At 43.4% G+C, this 25,904-nt stretch overlaps 1 protein-coding gene across 5 annotated transcripts in view; it reads right to left on the bottom strand.

Moving 5' to 3' along the window:
- The window catches only part of LOC306879640 (SEC14-like protein 1), a 72,716-nt gene that overhangs the window by 21,878 nt on the left and 24,934 nt on the right, over nt 1–25,904 (bottom strand). For all 5 annotated transcript variants that reach the window (XM_079432772.1, XM_079432770.1, XM_079432771.1 and 2 more), the window contains exons 5-13: nt 23,343–23,471; nt 14,813–15,059; nt 13,705–13,814; nt 13,050–13,239; nt 2,751–2,839; nt 2,558–2,628; nt 2,143–2,314; nt 1,731–1,865; nt 1,412–1,546 (exon numbers count right to left, since the gene is read on the bottom strand). In XM_079432772.1, the coding sequence (XP_079288898.1) occupies nt 1,412–1,546; nt 1,731–1,865; nt 2,143–2,314; nt 2,558–2,628; nt 2,751–2,839; nt 13,050–13,239; nt 13,705–13,814; nt 14,813–15,059; nt 23,343–23,471 (1,278 nt within the window). The remainder of the gene's footprint in view (nt 1–1,411; nt 1,547–1,730; nt 1,866–2,142; nt 2,315–2,557; nt 2,629–2,750; nt 2,840–13,049; nt 13,240–13,704; nt 13,815–14,812; nt 15,060–23,342; nt 23,472–25,904) is intronic.

The following is a 25,904-nucleotide window of genomic DNA, read 5'->3' as shown; positions in this document are numbered from 1 at the left end:
GCTAGGGTGTGGCTAGGAAGGGCCAGTGGTGGTTCATGATTGGTTATTTGCTGTCCCGAGTCAAAAACACCCACCCCCATGTCTCTACAAAACTGTGATCTAAAGATATCCATCTGGTCCTTTATAATGACAGTCTATGTGATCATTTGCTAGGGTGCTCTGAATGCTTGCTAAGGCGTGGCTTGACAGCTACACAGTGCTCCTGAGAGTCTGATTGGTTGCCTGAGTAAAATGAGCCCACCCCCATGCCTCTATGACATTAAGATTTGAAGATATGCCTGTTTGCATTTGGTTGCTAGGGTGCTCGACAGTGGTTTCTAGGGTGTGGCTAGTAAGTGTCTATAGTGATTTATGATTGGCTGTTTGCTGCCCCAAATCAAACTAGCCCACCCCCATGTCTCTATGACAATGTGATCTAAAGATGTCCATCTGGGCTTTTATAATAGCAGCCTATGGGAAACGAAGAGAAACATTACTTACTCATCATACTTATCTGTGTCCTGTCGCTGTCTTTCTGTTGCACTGTGGAGCTTCTGTCACTACAACAAATTCCTTGTATGTGTAAACATGCTTGGCCAATAAAGCTCATTCTGATTCTGATTCTCATCAGATCAATCTTCTCTTCTGGATGAACTCTTGCTCTTATTTTGAGGGAAATCCAGCCTTTACTCAGCTCGTTTTCTTGCAGAAACGAACAGTAGCCTCGATGAACGATCTCCTCACTCTTTGTTTGTGTTGGGCGTATCCATGAGCGCGTGTCTCACGTGGATATTTACATATGAACGGCGCGAGGGGGCGGGATCGCATTAGAGATGACGAGTTAGACGGGAAAGACTGAACATTGTGTTGGTTTCATATGGATTACTTCATCACAAAATGTTTGTTTTTGATAAGACTTACTTCATTTAAAAGTAGACACTTCAAGCTTTCTATAGATATAACTCATGTCTGTGTGTTGAGTTTTCGCTGAGTTACAGTTAATTTTAGGGACGTGTTTCAAAAAGCAGTTTGTGGAGACGGAGAAGACAGAGCGCACCCAGTTTGTTTTCTTTTTTTCCAAAACCACAAAGTTTTGTTGCAATTGTGAGTGTACACAAAAAAGTAGACACTTAACAGTTTCGATTGATGTATAACACTTATTTGTGTGACCAAAATCAACAGAGTATTTTTAGTGTCTTTTGCACTCATAAGAAAAACAAATTAGCTCGTCTCGCCAGTGAGACCATCGACCCCAGAGAGTTAAAAGCGCTATATAAATAAAGGTGACTTGACTTATGGCCTATGTTTTATAAGAATGAAATTAAGTTTTTGTGAATAAATAAATCATAAATTGTGTGTTCATACTATGCAAATGCACCAAACAAAACCAAACTCGAGCTGTATAATTTAGTTTTTAATGCATAAGTCTGACCTCATGTGGTGCTCCTTTGAAGATGCTGGCACTCTGGTAAATAGTCTCCGTCCAAAGTCTGATTTCATCATTCTCCAGTTCTTCTGCAGTTCTGTACAGAGACTTGGGAACCAGGCCGCCCTCTGGCACTTCACACTACACATATTTTACAGTGCCATAACTTTAGTTCAATAAGCCACTAAAACCATACTAAGGTGAGACATAATATCCAAATTTGAATACATGCATACAGATCATCTTACTGAGAGCAAGTTTTACTTTTATGCAAGTGAATAGACACCATTCAGTCGCAAAACATAGGGAAAATAAAATTACACACCATACACTCTCCTCCAAGAAAGTCAGGGATGATCTCTTTATCAATGTAGTCCACAAGACCGCCAGGGCCCTGGTAGTCATTTCCTGCATAGATCAGGAACTTCTTTCGTGTATTCTCATCAATGAAAGGGCTCACCTGTAAAGAGATGAGAGAAGAAACCCACCGTTGATACATACATAATATGCTTCCTTTAAGTTAAATCAGGCTATTAAGAGTTTAAACTGGGTGACTCATGTACTTTGTAAATGAGAGGTTGTTAATTCAAGCAATTTTTATAAAGGACTATAAATATAAGGGGGTTAATAACTTGAACAAATGAATATGGCATGTCGTGTTAAAATGCCATTCCCATCTCTAGATTTTAGCAGAGAAGATCAATTTAAAAGCAATAGCAAACAGCGGTGTCTCTAACCAGCGTCCACAGGACAGGAAAGACTCTGGGAGCTCTGAGGATGAGTAGACGGCCCAGGGTCTCTGGGTAATTGGCCTCCACCACCTCAATAATCCTCAGCAAAGCTTTGACTCCAGGACGCCACAGATGCCTCATATTGAGCCCCTCAAGATCGACCAGACATGTCCAACAACTATAGGATGAGAAAATGTGAATTCAAACAAATGTTTATAGGGGGCCTCTTATGGGACTTGTTACAGACAAAAGGTATTTGTATTTTAACTGTAAATACTGTAAATGTGTGTGTTCAAATGGATGGGTTAAATGCAGAGCACAAATTCAGAGTATGGGTCACCATACTTGGCCACACGTCACTTCACTTCATAATATTACACTTTATGGTTACAGAAGAAAAATCTGCTAGCCCTGTCAGTACCTAATTGGCCGACCAAAGACTTTGGTGTTTTCCTCACAGCGTCTCAGACCCTCTTCATTGATTGACAGCACCTTAAAATTCATATATGCTGTTAGACTCTGCACTATTCACTTGAATTCATATGAATGAAATACACCAGAGACCATGATGGAAAATTATTATTATAGAATTATAGGATTATAGAATCTGTTACATGTCTGAGCAGGGATTCTTCTCCAAGTGCTCGAACCAGTCCTTTAGTGTCCATATGTCCTAGGCGTAGGATATACAGAGGCCTGCCATCTGCAGAAAGCAAGACAGAAACACAAGAGTTTAAGCATGTGAGAACACAACACACCAGATTTTTTATTAATATGTAAATATGAAAAAAAGAAAAATGAAATTATGCGCTAAAAGGTGGCTGTAAATGTATTAATGCAGTGGTTTTTAATCCTGATCTTGGGGACCCCTGCTCTGCATATTTTGCATGTCTCCCTTATTGAACACACCTGATTCAGATCATCAGATCGTTAGGAGAGAGCTCTATGAACTGAAATAAGGCTACGTCCACACGAAGCCAGATTTCTCCCTATCCAATCTTTTTTTTTGCTTCAAATTCCGTAAACACGGAGTCGTCTCAGGAAATATCTGCGTACACATGCAATCACTGAAACCGACTGAAAACTATGTAGTACACATGCCAGACCAATATGTGGCGCTGTAATTCTGCCACAGAGATACACAAAACAACAGAGAAGAAGACTTGGACCATGTGCGTAAACCTTGCGCGCTGAATACAAACTAACACACAAAGCAGAAGATTTTGCTTTAATAAAGTTAATGAGCTCAGTGGGTTCTGCAGCACGAACACAGGCACGTAGTCTGACATTGTTGTTGTTGTTGTCGGTATTATGTGACGTAGCGGTGTCTGATTAGGGGCGAGACGTGGGCTGATGACGTCATCGTTTCAGAAAATATACGGATTCGCCGTCCACACGAAAACGTGAAAACGGCGTTTTCAAATTTATCCTCCCTGGGACCCGGTTTCAAAAATTATCGGTTTCACTCTTCTATAACGCCTATACGGTAAAAAATGTATGCGTATCAAGCGAAACGCGTCTTCGTGTGGAGGGGGCCTAAAGCTGTATCTGAAATCGCCCCCTATACCTTCATTAACTATTCTCTATATTAGTTCTGTAATTAATTTCACTTGAAGGAGTGAATGAAAGCGAGTGAATTCGGACACCGAGTGCAATGGAGGGACTGCCACTTTTGCATAATTTGTGTGTAACAATTTCTAAGCTCAAAAGGGAATTGTATATAAATAATTACGATTAATTATGATTAATTACAATTATTTATATTGGCTGACAGTAATAACTGTCGCAGAATTGAATTGCCATCAGCTGATCTGTCCGTCCAGCGAACATTCAGTGTAAGTTTGTATCAACTCTAAGAAAGGGTATTTCCACAGAAAATACTTTCTTATTAATGCATTAGAGCATTGTAGCAAGGGTCAAAATCGTAAAGGGACATTTAATATGCAAGGCAGAATCAGAAACTCATGTAATTTGTGCATACAACTTTTATTAACTAAACACTAACGCAGACTAGTCTAACAAACAAACAAACTAACTAACAAACAAACATACAATCACTCATACATGGGAAAGGCTAATGAGTGTTGATGGATGAAACCATCAGGAAAACCAGAGAATGCAGTTATGGAGAAAGTCATTTAACCACCTGAGTAAAACCATCAGCACCATTTATAATGGGGTCTATAACTTATACTAAACCTCGTTTAGTTAAATGTTATACTTGCACTGCCTTTGGTCGGGTCGAGTGTCCGGAATGCAGTCTCAGATGAAAATCTTAATGGTTTCAAAGTTTTGGACTCCCGATCACGTTCTTCCGGGTTGAAGAGTGATGAATTCCCAAGATGTTCTGAGGTAGAAATGTTCTTCCAAGTGTTGAATGGAAAAAAAAAACTAAGAAAGAGATCTGCTGAGGTCCAAGGAGCTTGGTTGAATGGAAAGACAAGGCCGCACGGCCTGGCACAAAAACTTAGAGGGTCCAGAAAATGTTCTAGCTCACATCTTCTTAGGATCTAACAAAACCGCAGACTGCCAGGGGTCACTTACGTGAGAGCTTTATCTGCTATACAGGTCATACCTCTGGGGTGTCAAAGACCCAATGGAGTCCTGGATTTTTGGAGGGAAAGTTTTACGATCCTTTGTCTCTGGACATGGTCATTTGCATAGGTAATTCAGCTGGTTTAATGCACAAACTTCTAAAGATTCTTAAGACATTAATATGTTGCATAGGTATCAACAGCTAATATTCACTCTCAATTAGATCATCCGAAGACGAATTGATAGAGACTAAACATGACACATGCTAGAGTGATATTGACTAGTGAACTAGTGGTCTATCATTCGCATGCATAAAATGGTGTACAATACACAAAAACATATACATATACAAGAACAGTAATAATATACACAATGACCTGAAGATATGTGTGTTCATTCAAAGAAAGGTTTTTCTATGAATTAATTAGAGAAGATTCCATTTCTCTTTCCTAAGGGGCAAAGAAGTGAGTTCCCGCATTCCTTTGAGCAATAAAACCAGTGTTATCAGATGGGTTGCCATGGAACCAGAGACCTGTTCTGCCTTCTTAGGTGTTAGATGCATTTCGGGGGGAAGGGTCCACAGACCCTCATAGTTGGCCTTTTGGTTAGGTGAGGGGGCATAAGAGATTATTTGTTAAATATAACAAATATTTGTGTGTCTGATTGGTCCAAATGTTACATAATTCCCCCCTTACGAACGTTGTTGTCCATCCAATAGACAACAGCGAGCGACGTTAAAGATACAGAACAATCAAACATGCACCTGCCACCCATGGCTGGGAGACAGTGGTGGCTCTCAGGCTGCTGCTTATCTCCAGGTGTGGTCGTGGTGCTGTGATGGATGCTGTCAGGTGGTATGCTGTAGCAAGGTGTGGGTCCTCGAACTTATGCAGCAGGTGTCGAGGCGGAGTCACCTGTCGTTCTGAAGTGAGTTGATCCGGGTCAGATGGTTGTTGATGTTGTTAGCCAGTAGGCTATCTGTGGTACCCACGGTGTGGAACAGCTGGGTTAGACTCTCACTGGTGAGAGTGCAGGTGTTTCCAGGGGTCGAAAGGAGTTTTGATGGAGATTTTGTAGTGCGAAGAAAGTTTCAAGGTTTTAAGGGATGCTCCTCCCTTGGAGGGGTCTGATGCTGCGTTGCGTCAGGCAAGGAGTCAGAAGTTTGTCCTTCGCAGTACTCCTCAGTTGAGTTTTGTTCAAGCTCTTCTGCTAGTTTCAGCATCTCCTGTAACTCAGAATTAGGCGTGTCCGGCTGTCCTTGTGCAACATACGTTTGGCACCTGTGTAAAGGGTGTGGAGGAGGATGTTGTGGGGGACTGTCGCTGGACATGCCGTGGTGTTCACAGGATGTGGATGGCCTTTTCCATGGTTTCTGCCAGTGGCGGTAATGCTGATGAGGGCTTCGCTTTTCTTGGCTCTAATTCCTTTTCAGGTGGTCTTCCAGAGCATTTATTTTAAAGTCTTTGTTTTAAGGTCACTTTGGCTTTCTCTAGTAGCTGTTCTGCAGACTTCTCATGTCTTTCTGGGAAGCCTTTAGTTCTTCTCGGTCACGTTAAGCAACTGCAAGGGCTTCTTGGAGCTATTCAGATTTTTTCTTTGTTTCCTGCTCCACTCCGTCTGGTACCTTGAGTTTATGCTGGGTTTTCACTTGGAGCTTGTCTGTGCAGCATGAGATGTGCAATAGCTTTCTCAGGAACTCAGTGGTCTGATGCCTGAAATCATCTTGGACTTTCACTGCCAGCCTGTCTATGCGGCTTTGGGCATGTGTCAGCTCCTTCTAACGATGGGTGCTGTGCTCGTCGCTTAGTGTCAGCTGGGCTGTGAAGGCATAGGGAACTGATGGTCTTGTTTAGCTCCCCGTGGTGTTGATTCTGGCTTGAGTCATGTGTCAGGAGTCTCTTCCGAATCGTGACTATTACTCAGAATATTAAAAGTTCAGTGGTCTTGTGGGTGAGAACTATCTGTAATGCCTCTTCAGAATCAGAATCAGAATGAGCTTTATTGGCCAAGTATGTTTACACATACAAGGAATTTGTTATAGTGACAGAAGCTCCACAGTGCAACAGAAGGACAGTAACAGGACAGGACACAGGTAATGAAACAAAATAACAGGAAATAGCCAATGACCAATGTACAAAGCAGCAAAAAAATATATAAAAAAATAAAAATACACAATATATAATATATAATATAGGCGACTATGTATGTACAGGTCAAGTATGTGCAAATTAGAAATGAGAAAATAAAATAAAATAAGTGAGTGTGGTGAATGGATAATGTATTAGTTGTGTGTTCTACGTTTATTTATTGAGTGTTCATGAGATGTATTGACTGAGGGAAGAAACTGTTCCTGTGTCTGGTCGTTCTGGTGCACAGAGCTCTGTAGCGTCGACCAGATGGTAAAAGTTCAAAGAGGTTGTGTGCTGGATGTGAGGGGTCCAGAGTGATTTTACCAGCCTTTTTGCTCACTCTGGATAAGTACAGTTCTTGGAGAGTGGGGAGGGTTGTACCAATGATTCGCTCAGCAGTCCGGACTACCCTCCGTAGTCTTCTGAGGTCAGATTTGGTTTCAGTAAGTCCTGTGGCAGGTTGAACTTCCTCAGCTGGCGAAGAAAGTACAACCTCTGCTGGGCCTTCCTGACAATGGAGTCAATGTGAATATCCCACTTCAGGTCCTGAGAGATGGTGGTGCCCAGGAATCTGAATGACTCCACTGCAGTCACGGTGCTGTTCATGATGGTGAGTGGGGGGAGAGCAGGGGGGTTTCTCCTGAAGTCCACGATCATCTCCACCGTTTTGAGCGTGTTAAGCTCCAGGTTGTTGAGACTGCACCAGACAGCCAGCTCCTTAACCTCCTGTCTGTAAGCAGACTCGTCACCGTCCTGGATGAGGCCGATCAGTGTGGTGTCGTCTGCGAACTTCAGGAGCTTGACAGAGGGGTCTTTAGATGTGCAGTCGTTGGTGTAGAGGGAGAAGAGCAGTGGGGAGAGTACGCAGCCCTGAGGAGCTCCAGTGCTGATGGTTCGAGTGCTGGATGTGAATTTGCCAAGCTTTACTAACTGCTGTCTGTCTGTCAGGAAGCTGTTGATCCACTGGCAGACGGAGGTGGGGACGGAGAGCTGAGTTAGTTTATTTTGAAGGGTTTCCGGGATAATGGTGTTAAAAGCAGAGCTGAAGTCCACCAACAGGATCCTCACATAAGTCCCTGGTCTGTCCAGATGCTGCAGGATGAAGTGCAGTCCCATGTTGACTGCATCATCCACAGACCTGTTTGCTCTGTAGGCAAACTGCAGGGGGTCCAGTAAGGGTCCAGTGATGTCCTTCAGATGAGCCAGAACCAGTCTTTCGAATGATTTCATGGCTACAGACGTTAGTGCCACAGGTCTGTAGTCATTAAGTCCAGTAATTTTGTGTTTCTTTGGGACGGGGATGATGGTGGAGCGTTTGAAGCATGAGGGGACTTCACACAGCTCCAGTGATCTATTGAAGATCTGTGTGAAGATGGGGGCCAGCTGCTCAGCACAGATTTTTAGGCAGGCTGGTGACACACCATCTGGACCAGGTGCTTTCCTTCTTTTGTTCTTCCTGAAGACCTGGCACACATCGTCTTCGCTGATTTGAATTGTAGGTGTGGGGGAGAGAGGGGTTGCTGGAGGTGTGAATGGTTGTGTGGAGGGGTGTTCTGGGCGGGTGTGGGGTGATCGTTCAAAACGACAAAAGAACTCGTTTAAGTCGTCTGCCAGGTGTTGATTCTCCAGAGTGCTGGGGGGTGGTGTTTTGTAGCTGGTGATGTCCTTTAATCCTAGCCACACTGAAGCCGGATCGCTGGAAGAGAATTTGTTCCTGAGCTTGTCAGAATAATTCCTCTTTGCCACTCTGATCTCCTTTTCCAGTGTGTATTTGGCCTGTTTGTACAAGACTTTATCCCCCTTTCTGTGAGCATCTTCTTTGGCCTGACGGAGCTGTCTGAGTTTGGCAGTGAACCATGGTTTGTCATTGTTGTAGAATAGATTAGTCCTGGTAGGAATGCACATATCCTCACAGAAACTGATATAGGATGTTACAGTCTCTGTGAGCTCGTCCAGGTCATTTGCCGCAGCTTCAAAAACAGACCAATCAGTCAGGTCGAAACAGGCTTGTAAATCCCGCTCTGTTTCGTTAGTCCATCTTTTAACAGATCTTAATACAGGCTTCGCAGACTTAAGTTTCTGCCTGTAGGATGGAATAAGATGAACCAAACAGTGATCAGAGAGATCACTATTTGGTGATCACTGTTTGGAACACACTTAGCCAGGTGTTCACATCTCCTCCTTGGGTAGCGGGGTTTGCAGTCTGTGACATGCTGGCAGACCGGAAAGTGAGGACTGACACACATCTGTATGGTGTTATAGGCCCATATGTGATGAAACAGCTAGGTGTCATTTCAGTGATTGCAAACCCAGAGTGGAGTGTGTTGTAGTGGGGCTTTGTGGTTCAGGTTTGCTGTTCGGAATTGACAGCAACCTGACATGCTCTGACATATTCCGCCACATCTTGCTGTATGCCAGCTCCGTTTGTTACTTGTTTTAGTGTCTTATAAATGTCTCTGGTACTGTGGTGTCCAGCACATGGTGTGTTGTGGGCATACATTTACCTGACCCCCCTTTGTCACTGTGGCACCACAAGCTTTGGCGCAGTGTGGTCATCAGGGACATATTATAGAATGTTGTTCATCACACGCAGCATGTGTTTGATGTCATGCAGCAGTTTGAGGGCTGGAGCAGCAGCCAGTTGAGCCGATGTGATAGGGTGGTTGGAGGGGTCAGGGAGGTGGCCAAGAATAAGTGTCCTTGATCAGTCAGAGGTTTGTTTAGGCAATGCCATCCATTGATAGTCATTAGGTTAGCGCCAGGGCTGCGAGGTGGGTACTATGGAAGTAAAAGTTGGTCTCCTGTTGGTTACAGCTGCCATGTCATGGGTGGGTGGGTGGGTCATGGTTGAGACCATAGCTCACCACGCAATGCACTTGTGATGTTGTTGCACGCCTGAGACGGGTGTTGGTGCTTGACTGGCTTCTTGTTCATTGTGGCAAACTCATCTTCTTCATAGCCAAGGGGGAGGTGGTGTGTGAAGCTGAGCTTGGCATAATTTGAGTCTGTGTAACTGAGGAGTTCTCTGCAGTTCTTGTGGGCCGATGCGATTTAAAGGGCGATCAGGATGGCTGTCACTTGTACTGTGATGACTGGGAGTCCAGCTTGAAGTGTTGCTGTGGGAGAGATTTGCTGTTAACCCACAAAACACCTGCTCTGGGCACACTGTGTCTCATCATTGCATTCTTAAAAGGCCATTAACCGTGTGGCTTTGGGTGTGGTGGTCCTCTGTATGGATGCTTTGGTTGTTGAGGGTCATATCAGGCATGGTGTAGAGGGCAGATGCCATTTGAGTTTGATGATGCAATGTGGTCTTGAGTGAGTCCACATAGTTGACATTAGCTCTGCATCGTTGCCTCTTGTGAAGAGCAGCTTTGGCACTGGCCGTTGTCGGCAGGTGCAGGATGTCGCTTAGAAAAGGGGTGTGGCTCAGAGTGGGGCCAGGTTCCCTTCCTTCCTTTGAAGGTGTGTGGATGAGGGTTTGGCCATGCTATCTGTGTGTCACATTGTCGCTGTTCGTTCCCTTTTTGTGTATGCTGGTACTGCAGTCTCATATTTTTACCAGAGTAAACGTCTGGTGTGGTCTGGCCGGAGGTTCTTGCACTCTACAGGGCTTCCCCCAGGGGGCTGCAAGGTTTGCGAAGGCCGGTCTGGTGTGTGCTCGGTGAGTGCCTTGAAGCGTGTGAGAGTTCAGGCCATGTCCTCATGACTGGCTGTGAGATTTTCCCGTGACCTTGGTGACCTGACAGTCTGTCTGGGTGACCTGTCTGGCTGGAGTGGCAGGGGTTCTCGCACTTCAGCCCGGGGTTTTGGTTGTCTCAATTTCAGCAAAGGGTCAATGTGACCCAGCAGCTCTTTATTACTGAGAAAGAGGTATGCATGTATGACTGCATGTTCAGTGCACACCTTTGGGCCTTAAGAGTTCAGTTCTGTATCTGAGCTCCAGCTTGGGGTCTGCCAAAGTGTTGGAAGTGACATACAAGTTGGATTTACTCCAGTGTCACCAGGGCTCCAAGTCTCACCTTGTTTTCCAACATGCTGTGCAGGATCTCTGTTGCTGGCCCATGTGCTCTCTGGAGTCAGTTCTGGGTCTTGTACGGAGATAGGCAGGATTTTAACAGATTTTAACAGGTTCACTGCGAGCTCCAAAGTAAGCTCGTCGAAGTCTGTGGTAGTAAGCATGGGGAGTTTCATGACGGCCCTGTTCAATGGCTAGGGCAGCGATCAGTCCGTGTTCAGACTCTGGGTCTGAGAATTCCTTTATGATAGCTTGTTTAAGCTGCTAGTAGTCTGATTGGATGTGTTCTGGCTGTCGAGCCAGGAAGCGTCGCACTTCTGGGCTAGCGTGGACCCAGAGCAGATAGAGTCTATCTTGGTGTTTCACACTGGTCCAAGACTGCAGGTGAAAGTCAATTTCTCTTAAGTAAGTATAAACATCATTCTCTCCTGCAAGTTCTAGTGTGAATGCAGGGATGTTTCTGGCCATTCGGTTGAGCTCTTTGAGTGTCACTCCATGTGCTGTATCAGGGCTCGTCTGAATAAATCCCTTTCCTTCTGCAGCTGCAGAGGTTTTCAGGAAGCTGATTTGTGAAATGTCAAGCAGAAGGCCCTGGCTCCCCCCTTCGTATCTGTGTACAGGAGTGAGGGGATTTGCACTGCTGGCTGTGTGACGTGCAGCAGGGTGCCTTTCACTTGATTCCATGCACAGTCGGTAGGACTGTTTCAGTTCTCTCTGAACCATGTCAAGCTCCTCGTTAATGTTGCAGAATTGCTGAGTCAAAGTTTGGACTTCAGCTCTGGCTGCATGCAGATGGCCTTCTAAGGCCTTAGTTCTGGTGTCCCTCTCCTTAAGTTCCACATACGCTGTTTCTAACAGTGTCTTTGAGTGAAACAATTCTCTTTCCAGGTCCTGTCTGGTGGCTTTTTCACGCTGCGCTTGGTGTGCAGCAGCTGTCAGAGCCTCCTGAAGACTGAAGATTTCCTTCTGTTGCACCATTCTGTAAGGTCCTTAGCATCCGTTCTGTGCCTTCTCTCGCTGAGCGGGTCTCAGTTCCCTGTAGAACTCTGTGACTTGCAGGCTCAGTTCATTTACCTCCTGTCTGAGGCCCTTGAAGGTGCGGGCCAAGGAGATGCTGATGCTAGTCAGCTCCTGGTGGTTTAGGCTGGGTGTCAGGTGTCTACTTGTGTCACAGTCTCACTGTTCCTTTCTCTACCATTGCAGGTCAGTGGCTGCTTTGGGCTGAAGGATGTCCATCACAGTGCTCAGCCGGGTTTTCAGGTGGTCCTGGTGAGCTGGCAGGGTTGGATGTCTGGAATGTCTGAGACACACTGGCACACTTGAGGGAACACCAGAGAGTGAGAGGCAGAAGGCAAGTGCAAGTACGTACAGAGGCGTTAGGCTATCTGTATGGGGAGCGGCTATGTAAGCCGTGTAAGGTGTGGATAGCTGGTGAGGGGCAGCTAGTGAGGTAGGGTGCTAAGAACACAAGTAGAGGTTTTGAGTAACTTTGTTGACGGGGCTGTAAGCAGGGGTCAGCTGATGATCTGGCTATATGTGTGGTCAAACTATTACTCAAGGCACTGATGGTTCAAAGGTTTGGTCACTATGAAGGTATCAAATAAACAAAACTGAAATAGAACAATAAAATTAAATCAAAAAGGAAAAGGAAGAGAGAGGATTTTACCTATTTAGTTTTGCTAGGAGATATGGCTAAGCAGGTGTCACTTGTGGGTTATGCTGCAATAGACTCATAAACCTAGGGTTAGACTGTTAGCTAAGCTAGCAGGGGACACACCAAATACCTCATAGTCAAAAAGAAAAAGAAACAATGGGAAGTGTTTCTAGTTCTATCTGGGGCCCACATTGTGTTGAACAGTAACTGCACTTCAATGTACTAGGCCTGTCACTGAGGAGTGAGGAGGGGCAGAGAGGAAACAGGGATTAGGTTACTAATAACCTGTACAACTCATTAAGGAAGCAACAGTTGCTAGAACTACTGTAATCCTATTCAAAGAGGCTTTTATACAACACTTCAATAAATAAGAACTTAATATTGTGTTATATTTTAGACACAATTAGGTTCAAATAAAAATTTGAACCCGTTATTTTTTTCTCTCAAAATTAATTAGTTATGGTAACGTGTTAAATTGACAGGCCAAAAATAAACACTTCAGTAAGCCTGTATGTATTGGCTATGGATGAATGAGAGACATGCCTTTAGCTGACAGGGCATCACTGTGCTCACTCACCTTTGTCGTGGTGGTGCCAGCCTCCGGTGTAGTAATCGTGCAACACCTGAGGAGAGCTCCAGGTGTCCAGAAGGTAGTCCACCTGATGCTGCTTCCTCCAGGTCAGACTCTGACAAAGGATCTCCCGTGCTTTATCTATGTTGAAGTCCCGTGCACGCAGGAACCGTAGAATATGCTCATCTTTTGGGATCTAAGAGGACAGGAGGATCAACAACTAAGCTAGACAGGTTGCTTTCTAGACTGCTACTGACAAAATGTGACCAGATCTTAAAACTGATCATTAGTGAATTGTTTGAATACATGTCGATATGCTTAAAAAAATGTATGCCCTTATTACAGAAATGATGTGCAGTTTAGGAGAAAATAAAAAAGCCTTTTTTTTACATAAATAATACACAACTAATGTATTAAATTTATGGCTCTAATAATTAGAGTAATAATTATTAGATGGCTAATATCTCTCTCTCTGTACATATACTTATGCATTAATAACAAGGATAAACCATCTGGTTTATCACACATGCACAGGCACAGTTATCAGCCAATGACAATAATCTCATAATGTCCAAATAACAGCGGATTAATCACACATGCCAATAGATATTGATCCTTCTGAATGAAAATTAGAAAGGTTAAATGTGTGTGCGCATTTCACCTTGCCCTTGTGTGTCTCCTGTAACCAGCGGCGCAGGCGAATCAGACAGCTCTCCTGAAGGGGTCTGAGGTCACCCAGATAACGTTTGATGTAGTCTGCATCCAATTTATCTAAATATAGATTGAAACAATTTACATCTATCACATCTTAAATCAACACTGTTTATATGAAACGTTAAAGGGATAGTTCATTAATTACTCAATTACATTAATTACTCAATTATTAATTACTGGAACACAAATTAAGATATTGTTTATGAAATGTGAATGCTTTCTGACCCTGCATAGACAGAAACGTAAATTGCCCAGAAACATAGTAAGGATATTATTAAAATAGTCCATATGACATCAGTGGTTCAACTCAAGCTTAAATTTATTAAGCTACAACAATACTTTTTCTGTGCAAAGAAAACAAAAATAATGACTTAATTTAACATTTTCTTCTCTTCCCGGGAAGAAATCTTTGTGTCATTCACGAGAGTACCACGACGCAAGCATGTACATTCCTCTGCTTGTAAACAAGTCGCAGCGCATGCATGTTCTACATTAGAACACCGGCTCCTGTGTCAGCAGCACCACACGCATGGATCGTAGTACTCTTGTGAATGTGCAGTGGAGAATGACACGGAGGAGAAGAATTGTTGAATAAAGTCATTATTTTATTTAAAATATTTTTTTCACACAAATAGTATTCTTGTAGCTTCATAAAATTACGGTTAAACCACTAATGTCATATGGACTATTTTAACAATGTCCTTACTACATTTCTGGGCCTTGAATGTGCTAGTTCCATTGATATCTATGCAGGGTCAGAAAGCTCTCAGATTTCATCAAAAATATCTTAATTTGTGTTGCGAAGATAAATGAAGGTCTTACTGGTTTGAAACTACATGAGGGTGAGTAATCAAGGACATTTTTGGGTGAACTATCCTTTTAAGCTGAACAAATGTTCGCAAACAAACTCTAAATTAAAAGTTTTTTTAATGCTAAGTTTTAATAAACTGAAACATGCTTTATTTGTGGTATAGTTTTGAGGCAAAGTACAAAAATAATACAGTGTTCTAATATTATGTAGTAAAGGTCAGAGTGGCAACAGTGTTGGTACTAACCGTCTGGACTGGCAACAAGGGCGTCGCTCAAGCTGCCCGGAGGACTGCTGCCCTCTTTACACACTTGAATCTCATTCATGCTCTCAGGAGGGGCTTCAATGGTGATTGTGGGAGTGATAGGCAATGCAGGGATAACAACTGGCACCATGGGCTTTGTGGGTGATGGCGGACGAGGGCTCCACCGAGGTACGCTAGTTATACCTTCTTCCTCTATCTCCCTCAGGTAGTATTCAATAATCTCCTTACCCTTTAAAGAAATAAGAACACATCACTCCTTTTTCACAACTTACTTTTTTTTTAGATGATAAATACACATGCATTAAAGACGTTACAAACAAGACGAAAGTTTATGGGAGACAACATATGCTTTCTGTGGATTAAAATGCACAAACTGTTTTCGTAATTCAGAGGAAAAACCACTAACATAACATCTCTCCATTGAAGATGTGACAGTTCTGAAATAGGAATTTATCGGATTACTGAAACATGTATAAAATCTTTAAAAGAAAAAAGAAAAAAAACTTTAAAGGGGTCATCGGATGTAAAATTCACTTTACAAGTTGTTTGAACAAAAATGTGTGTTGGAAGTGTGTGTACACATCCATCCTATAATGATAAAAATCCACCCAGTGTTTTTTTTTTTAAATCCCTATTTTAAAATCCCATTTCTCTAATCAGGCTGTTCTGAGATTCCTGTCAGAATGACGTAGTTCAGTACAGACTAGTGTTGTCAAAAATATCGATATTTCGATAAATATCGATACTGAAATATCTGAACGGTACCAATATTAATTTCCCGAAGTATCGATACACCGATACTAGCCGAGCTGTCACTTTCACTTCTCTCCAAAGGTGCGTGGACAAGCACCACAGGTGACCGCACTCATCTCCTTCGCTCTGGTTAAATAGCAAAAGTGAAGCAGTACCGGCGCCATGGGCGGGCAATGGGGGGCCTGGCCCGCCCTGTGAGTCACTAGTGCCCGCCCTGGAGGAGCCTGCTGAGTAAAGAAAACTTTGTACTATTCAAACATCAGTTATTATTTATTTACCCTTGCATTGAGAAAAAGCGGAGATCTGTTTCCTCCAGGCTGTGCGCGGCGCTCAATCTGAAAGGAGGCGGGGTGGAGTTACGAGTAGAGCCCTGCATTTCAGCCCTGGCCCGATGGGCCCCGTCTTTTTTACGCCTCTAGGGCCGGGCTTCGGGCCAATTTCGACGTCATAGTTAAGACGCGGGCCGGGCATCGGGCCTGTTTTGGGTTTCTCCTTATTTTATATTGTAGACATGTATCCATTGGCGATGAAAAAAATTGCCGCGCTGGTGGAAACAACAGGAGACCGTGCCGCGACTGAGAGCAGCTCGATGGTGTTTAGTGTCCCGTAGCAGCAGCAGCTGTTCTGCGTTCAAATGCATGCAATAGGCTAAAGCTTGCTGCAAAACCCCAGCAAACATAACCATGAATGTGTCTGCGGGAAATAGTAAGGAGATATTTGAATTATTTACTACTAAACTAATGTTTTCTGAGTCTGTGTCGCAAGGATGAAGCTGCTGATCCTGACTCGCTGTCTCCTCATTAGACGCGCCTTTAGAGAGAAATGCATCTTTATTGATTATGATTAAGATTATAATAAACGAGTTTTTGTTTTCATTTTTTTTTTATTTCGTTAAGTGATCATTTAAAGCTTTCTATAGATATATTTATCATGTCTGTGAGGCATGTATTCGCTCAGCTTCGGTTCATTTTTGGGAAGCGCTCCTGTTAAAGATGGCAGAAAGCGCATCATGTCTGTTTTCTTTGTTTTATAAAAGCCTTTTGTTGGTATTGTGAGTGCCCACAAATACAAGTAGACCCTTTACAGGTCCGAATGATGTATTACTCTTACCTTTATCAATAAATAAATAAATAAATGACGGCGTAGGTTATTTTAATTTGTTTCCACTGAAATAAATCCATGTGTTTGCTGGTGCCTCCATGTCCTGCAGAGCGCGCTTTAGCTTCCTCTCCGCACAAACTTAGATATAGCGCACATTATTATTATAGCAGGTTTAATGTTTAAACATTGTTATATAGGCTACTTGAACTGTTTTAGTATATCTATAGATTTTATTTTAGGCACGTCGTGATGATATGAGAAGGCTAAATTGATCAAACATAGGCTATGATCAGCTCATGCCGCTGGCCGCTTGGTCGTTACTTAAAAAAAAAAAAAAACGTATAGGCTATTTAACGAACAAAAATGCTCCAAACGTTTTTCTAAATTAACTTAATAAAAAAACAAAACGAAATATGTTAATTTTGCCATTACACACAAAACTGAACAATTGTAATTGCCGAAACAGTAGTATAAACTGTTTCAGGAGAAGGAAAAAAAAAAAGACGCGCTCGGGTTGGACTCGGGCCAGTAATTCTGATAAGCTGTCGGACGTGGGCCGGGCTAGGGCCTGAATTTGAGGCCAGTGCAGGGCTCTAGTTATGAGCTTTCGCTGAGATCTTGAGGATCCAACGGCGTTAAGAAGTTTTACTGACAAGCTCTTTTTAATGATTGGCATTGGTTAAACATTTTAATTCGCGGGCCATGCCGCCCCCCCCAACGAGTTACTGTGCTCCCACTTTCCATCCTCTCCCCTCCTTGCTGAAAGTGATCGATTTCAAAAGCGAAAGTGAAACCAATAAAACAGCGCACATAAGAAAGCGATTGCATGCTTTAGCGAGCGTCAGCAGCTCACCCCAACACAACCCCCCCCCCCCCCCCCCACACCCCACACACACGTGATTTGTGCCCCCCCTGGAAATTAAAATGCCCCCCTGATGGAGGTGCCCTGGCGCCGGCTCTGAAGTGAAGTGAATAGAAAGATGACTGCTCTGGTTGTTAAAGAAAACAGCAGGAGCGCTATCTGTAGGGATCTATGATCTCCGCGATGCAGAGAACGCGCACGGAATCCAGTCATAAAAACGGAATTTACAGTTTCTGTGTGAATGTGCTGCACCTGCGGTTTTGTTTACTAATGTGCTGCTCGCGGTGATTTCAGCGTCTGCCGTCTCAATGAAGACATAAATACATCAACAATATCTCCAGAACTGATCTGAAAGGCACTTTACGAGCATTTTACCATTTAATTTGAGTAAAACTAGCGTCATATCATACACACACAGAACTTTAGAAGTATTCACGGCAACCCGTCAAAATAAAAGTTCGGTTTAACTTAGCCTATTAAAGACCGTGTGCCAGAAATAGGCTATATAACTATTATTTAGTAGAATGTACATAATACTACTACTGTTAATTTTTTTTAAAGAAATAATCACAAAATATTTTAATTTTAATAGTAAATCCCCTTCATTTGCCAAAAATGTAAACGTTTAATTTTCATTAATTCAAATATAAATGAATTAAAATTGTTTTATGCCTTCATCTGATATCCAGTAAAATTTAAATACACAACACAGAATTTCTGAGGGGGAAAACACATTTCATAAGGCTACTGTAAGAATAAATAAAAATTGTTTGTATGCATTCAAATAGCCTAATAGACATGCTAAAACACAGAATTTGGTAACAATAAAACATAAGGTGAGAAAAAAATAAAACATTTCATACGGCCCTAAACGTGTCATTTTTGTTACACTTTTAATAAATTAAATGTTAAATTGTATAATTTTCATGATTTTAATGAATTAGACATGCTTTTAGATTAATAGCATTTAATTTGACCATTAAAAAAAAAAGAGTCCAGAAAAATTCAAACGGAAAAAAACAGAATCCAGAAAAACTAAAATGGAAAAAAATTGAATGTAGAAAAAAATTTAACGGAATTTGGGGAAAAATAAAACGGATTTCATAGGGCCCTATATCTGGAAATATTTTGGTTATGAAGCAAATGAGAATATCAACAAATAGAACTTTGGATTTTAATTAGTACATGTATTAGTAAACGTTAGTTTCAATTAACATTTAACTAAGATTAATAAAAGATTAATAAATAAATCAACAAATGCAGTACCTCAAGACATTTTTTTTGTTCATGTAAAATATACCGCATGTTCTCGACTTGTTACATTTATCTTTAAATTGAAAAAATTACCCCCTTAATATTGTGGCAGTTTTTTTCGCCGTGGTATCGAAAATGGTATCGAGTATCGATATTTTTCAAGGTATCGTATCGAAGTTAGAAATTCCAGTATCGTGACAACACTAGTACAGACCACTCCCACGATAGTTGATTGACAAGTCCGTCTTACCTTAGATCCGCCCTGAGTGAGCTGTAGCCACAGGAGGCCGCCATCTCCCGTAAACACATACACCTGTCACATCACACACACCTGTCCCACTCATTACACCCGCAGCTGTTCCCCATTGCCACGGACTATATAGTCTCCCCTCTCCCACCACTCTGTCTGGTTTCATTAGATGTTTTTGTATTTGTGATTTCATGTATATGCTGGGTAAAGGTAGTTGTTTGTTTTCTAGTGTCTGCTCTGGTCTGGGATACATGCACTGCATTGCCGTTCGTATCCCAGTCCTTTTCTGTTTTGTTTTTTTGTGCCGTGTTGGCCTTTTTGTTTTTTTGACCTAGACTCCATCTTTTCCACGGCACCCTCGCAGCATACCGTGACAGTTATAACCTAAAAACTGTTTAGGGCTGCCCCCTAATAGTCGACTAAACGTTCGTATCCCAGTCCTTTTCTGTTTTGTTTTTTTGTGCCGTGTTGGCCTTTTTGTTTCTATTAAATACCCTCACCTGCATTTGGACCCAGACTCCGTCTTTTCCACGGCACCCTCACAGCGTACCGTGACAGAATGAAACCAGCAATCATGGGTCCAGCAGGGAGGTTGCTTAACATCCGCCAGGGAGACCGGAGCATGGAGGAGTATGCCAGGGACTTCATTGGAGTGGCTCGGCGGGCGGCTATGGATAAGACCTGCCTCATGGTCTTCTTTTACGGAGGCCTGGCCGAGCCCTTCAAATCTCTGATGCCATACTGGGACCCTGAGGAGTAGCTGGAGAACTACATCGACCTGGCTCTGCAGGTGAGCGGCTTGGCTTTCAGGGTGGAGTTAGCTGCGGAGCTCGTTCGCAGTACTCCCGATGCGGCGATCCAAGGGGAGTTAGAGGTCTCATCGGCCGCACCCAGTACCACGCGCCCGTTCTCGGAACGTCCCGGGCTGATCCGCAGCGTGCAGGAAACCCCGATGATGTCGTTGCGAGGGTCGTGGTTTGCTCGCGGTCCTCCCATGGCAGTGCTTCCGCCCCACAAAGCTCCCAAGGCAGCAGTGCCCACTCACAATCCTCCCGAGGGAGCGGTTCCCACTCACAGTTCCTCTGAAGCGGCAGTGCCCGCTCACATTCCTCCTGAGGCGGCAGTGCTCGCTCATGATACTCCCGAGGTGGCGGTGCCCACCCACAAGGCTTCCGAAGCAGCGGTGCCCGCTCACAAGGCTTCTGAAGCGGCAGTGCCCGCTCACAAGGCTTCCGAAGCGGCGGTGCCCGCTCACAATCCTCCCGAAGAAGCAGTGCCCGCTCACGATCCTCCCGAAGAGGCGGTGCCTGCTCACGATCCTCCCGAAGAGGCGGTGCCCGCTCACGATCCTCCCGAAGCGGCGATGCCCACTCACAATCCTCCCGAGGTGGCGGTGTCCGCTCACAAGGCTTTCGAAGCGGTGGTGCCCACTCACGATCCTCCCGAGGCGGCGGTGCCCACTCACAGGGCTTCCGAAGCGGTGGTGCCCGCTCACGATCCTTCCGAGGCAGCGGTAACCACTCACAAGGCTTCCGAAGTGGCGGTGCCCGCTCACAATCCTCCTGAGGCGGCGGTGGCCACTCACAAGGCTTCCAAGGCGGTGGTGCCCTCTGACGATCCTCCCGAGGGGGCGGTGCCCGCTCACAAGGCTTCTGAAGCGCCGATGCCTGCTCACGATCCTCCCAAGGCGGCGGTGCCCGCTCACAAGGCTTCTGAAGCACCGGTGCCTGCTCACAATCCTCCCGAGCGGCTGTGCCCACTCACATTTCCTCCCGAGGCGGCGGTGCCCGCTCACAAGGCTTCCGAGGCGGCGGTGCCCGCTCACAAGGCTTCTGAAGCGCCGATGCCTGCTCACGATCCTCCCAAGGCGGCGGTGCCCGCTCACAAGGCTTCTGAAGCACCGGTGCCTGCTCACAATCCTCCCGAGGTGGCAGTGCCCGCTCACAAGGCTTCTGAGGCGGCGGTGCACGCTCACAAGGCTTCCGAGGCGGCGGTGCACGCTCACAAGGCTTCTGAGGCGGCAGTGCATGCTCACAGGGCTTCCGAGGCAGCGACAATGTCTGCTCACGATCCTCCTGCTCTGCCTGTCCCGCCTTGGCCTCCTGCTCTGCCGGCACCATCCTGGCACCCGTGTCTGCCTCCGTCTCCAGGCCCTCTTCCGCTACACGGGCCTGGCCCGCCATCCCTCCCCCTGTTCCACCTCCCTCCGGTCTTTTGGGGTTTTGGTGGAACGTCTGGAAGCCATTCCTTAACGGAGGGGTCATGTCACGAGTCCGGGTCCTGCGCTTCTCCCTGTAGCCACAGGAGGCCGCCATCTCCCGTAAACACATACAGCTGTCACATCACACACACCTGTCCTACTCATTACACCCGCAGCTGTTCCCCATTGCCACGGACTATATAGTCTCCCATCTCCCACCACTCTGCCTGGTTTCATTAGATGTTTTTGTATTTGTGATTTCATGTATATGCTGGGTAAAGGCAGTTGTTTGTTTTCTAGTGTCTGCTCTGGTCTGGGATACATGCACTGCATTGCCGTTCGTATCCCAGTCCTTTTCTGTTTTGTTTTTTTGTGCCGTGTTGGCCTTTTTTTTTTTTGACCCAGACTCCATCTTTTCCACGGCACCCTCGCAGCATACCGTGACAGTTATAACCTAAAAACTGTTTAGGGCTGCCCCCTAATAGTCGACTAAACGTTAGGTTGACTAAAATTTTATTAGTTGGTTTTTCACAGAAAAAAACTGTCTATGACAGATAGATTGTTAACTGCTAGTCCTTGAGGTAATTACAGTATATCTAGCAGAAAATCAAAAAATTGCATCATTCATTGCGGTTGGTTTCAAGTAAACAATAAAAATGCATTATTTGGGTAACACTATTTAGGTAAACACTAATTTAAGTGTTAGTGAATTCACTAACACTTAAATTAAACAAAAGCAAGCAGGTGCATGATTTGGCATGGCAGCCCATACAAATAAGTAATAACCATTTCCTTACATAAATCCTGCGTTTGGACCAGGCTCGGTTGCAGAATCACATCACTCTGTGCTTCTGAAATTATTGTCTTTATCTATATACTGTAGTAGTTAGCCCTCTCTGTGTCGTACGTGGTCGCTTTGTCAAGCATGAAAAACAAGTTTTATTTAAATTCTGAATATATTATTGTATACGGAATGCAAAGAGCGCTCCCTCTAAATTTATAAAAAAATGTCACTCATTCATCACAATCCTACAAAATTCCGTTTTAACCAATGAATGTGTCCACACAATTAAACTTTTTTTTTTTTAAATGAAGTTACGAGTCAATGATAGAACTCGGTGCTGGACAAAAAGCTGTGAGTGCGTGGATTCCAACCTGAACACCTTTGATTGGCCATTGCGTTGTAGAAATAACAAACATGTCTGTGATTGGCTACTTTTGCTCCCATCTGCAAAAATGCATTGTAAAATCATTTGATGCTTTCCAAAGCAGAAGATACACTGGATTGTTTGCCAAATCTATTTTATTATGCTGTTATTACGAAGAAAACAGATCCTAGACCAGGAGTTATGGGCAGCTTTTCAATCTAAAAAAAAATCAGTTAGACTATTTTACACTATGAGTTAGACTATTATACACGCTAAACTAAAGTCTGGCCATCCCCCTCGGTCTGGAGGGGGGGCCCTCTGGCGCCGGGCCTGGTTGTAAGTCAATCATAGCAGTGGGTGTTTAATTCCAAGTCTACAATCCGCCACGCCTATTCAAATGGAGCATTCTGATGAGGGGGTTTAAAACAGGACAGAAAATAGCCTATTACTTCTAAATAATGATTTGATGTAAAAATCATGATAACATTATAAGTGGACCTCAGAGAACAGTTCAAAATAAAAACAGAGGCAGTTCATGACCACTTTAAATAGAAAACAAATATTCTCTGATTATGTAATCCGTATGAAAGGGGCCTTTCTCTCTAAAGGCTTGTCCAATGTACTATAGAGATTGCGAGTCAGCATCCACTTCATCTTTGCAGCCAACAGACTGACTGGGAAAACACTAGTTTATTAAATAATTACAATATCTCCTTGCTATTTTTCCAAACGAAGCAACTACTTTTAGGAATAGGCTATATTTTATAGGCTTACTATGGTTTAGTTCCCCAGCCCCGAGTATATATTAATTAAATTAATGTAATGGACCAATGCCAATTCGGGTTAGATTTACATGTACAGTTAGGATCATCAAATATTGCTAACTGAAAAATAAACCAATTTGCGTGTATATGGTTTTTGAAGAAGGCAGTATGGCTTCCCACCTTTTTGATGCTGCTGGCATACTGTTTCATGGCGATCTTCTCCACTGTGCTCTCAAAACCAAAGAAAGATTTGATGTCCAGACTGGCAGATTGTTCAAAACATGTCCATTCTTCATTTTCTGGGTGAACCTACAATGGACAACAGGTCACAAGCTAACTTTATTAAATTGCCAATTAAAGAGTAGCATAAAAAATTATGTTGTCAGTATCCGATATACAGTGCCATCCATAAATATTGGAACAGTAAAGACAAAATTGTTCTCTTTGCTGTGGAGTAAAGAAATCTGTAATTATTATTAAAAGATAAATATGAGACAAAATTACAAATTGTCACATTTTATTATTGGCCGTTTCAACACGTTTTACTAGCTAAGAAGATCAGCACTTACAGAGTTTCATCCCCCTATCTGATGTCAAGACATGTCAAGTCACCTTTATTTATATAGCGCTTTTAACAATACAGATTGTGTCAAAGCAACTTTCCAATATCAATATAGGAAAATAGTGTGTCAATAATGTAAAATGACAAGATTAAACACTCAATTTTCAGTTAAAGGCATTTTGATGTGAGCATAAGTATTAGAACAGTTGCCTCGCAGGTCTCTGTAAGTGATCAGCTGTGTCCTGCTGCATTAATTCTTCAGATAGTAAAAGCAAGGAATGTGTCATATCAGTTATATCCATTGCTTCTGCATTCTGAGTCTTGCATTTGATGACGACAAACACAAACCAGGATGAAGACGAGGGAGCTGACTTTGAGAGAAAAGCAAGTAATTTGGATGCTAAAAAAGAAAAGAGGAAGCATGGAGAAATCAAGAGTTTTGAAACCACAGGTGACATCAGCATCCAACAATGACCTGATCGGCTGAGAAAAACAACAGCAGTTGATGACAGACAAATCATAACAGCTGTCAAAAAGAACCCTAAAATACGTGTCTGTAAAATCACCAACAACCCCCAGAAAGCTGGGGTGATGCTCTGACAATCTACTGACCACTGGAGACTAGGGATGTAACGATTACCGGTTTGACGATAAATCATGATAAAATTCCCCGCGGTTAGTATTACCGTTTCATATTTTAATTATCATTAAAACCGTATTCGATTACCGTGATTTGAACAACTCGCGATAAATAAATACTGTCCAGCATAAAGCAGAGTTTTCAGTAACAGTCTCACGTGCGCACAGCAGCACAGTAGTTTCGTTCTGAGTGAAAATAGGGCGGAAAAGCTGGGAGGTTTTAAAATGAATGAATGATGCATTTATATAGCGCATTTATTGTGTATTGCCGTACACCCAAAGCGCTTTACAATCATGTGGGGGGGATCTCTCCTCAACCACCACCAGTGTGCAGCATCCACTTGGATGATGCGACGGCAGCCACAGGACAACGGCGCCAGTGCGCTCACCACACACCAGCTACAGGTGGAGAGGAGAGTGTGATAGAGCCAATCAAGTGGATGGGGATTACTAGGAGGCCATGATTGATAAGGGCCAGTGGAGGGAATTTGGCCAGGACACCGGGGTTACACCCCTACTCTTTACGAGAAGTGCCATGGGATTTTTAGTGACCACAGAGAGTCAGGACCTCGGTTTAACGTCTCATCCGAAAGACGGTGCTTTTTACAGTATAGTGTCCCCGTCACTATACCGGGGTGTTAGGACCCACACAGACCACAGGGTGAGCACCCCCTGCTGGCCTCACTAACACCTCTTCCAACAGCAACCTAGTTTTCCCAAGAGGTCTCCCATCCAGGTACTGACCAGGCTCAACCCTGCTTAGCTTCAGTGGGCAACCGGTCTTGGGCTGCAGGGTGATATGGCTGTGGCCGTAAAAGAGTGCTAGGGAATTATACAAATTAATATATCAATTAATTAATCATATGAATGTACCTCTGAAGGTTCGGACTGTCTTCAGAAACGATTTGATGGCATTTTGTTCTCATCTTCGCTCCATGTAATACCTAAAGGAAGTGTTCGCGGAGTTCACAGGAATCAGCTGTAATTCAGCTTTTCCGTATAAAGCGCCACCTGCTGCCAGAGAGTGGATTTACAGACACTTATTTACATTCAGTCTGTGTGCAGTTTCTGTCTGGCCAAAAAATTGACCAAATTTGCATGACCTGCTGTAAATTTTAACCGGTTGATGAAAAACAAACTTATGTACATTTAAACAATTCAGATAAGCTATATAGAATTATTTATGGAGCAGATAAAATACATATAATCATTTATTAATTATCATTTTAATTTAATCCTTTTCTTTAAAGGCTGAAATGTGTGGTCTACCTTTATGTTAAACTTTTTCAAAGCTTTATTTGAACATTTACATTATTTATTTGAACATGCTATTAAACTGGTGTCAGTCAAGTTGTCATTTAAAATCCAGACCTCATTGGTAATGTTATTGTTTTAGTGATTATGCAAACAAAAAGTCATTTTATTTGCTGTTTGTTGATTTTTAAGTATGAAACTTGGTGAAGTGATTTATGTTTCGGTACTTTTTGAACATCTCCAGCACATTTTAACAATACCGTGATAATACTGATAACCGTGATAAT

Source organism: Barbus barbus (genome assembly GCF_936440315.1).
Source record: "Barbus barbus genome assembly, chromosome: 13".
NCBI classification, from domain to species: domain Eukaryota; kingdom Metazoa; phylum Chordata; class Actinopteri; order Cypriniformes; family Cyprinidae; genus Barbus; species Barbus barbus.
Note: the sequence above shows the minus strand (reverse complement) of the source record. Positions and strands in the feature narration are given on the sequence as shown.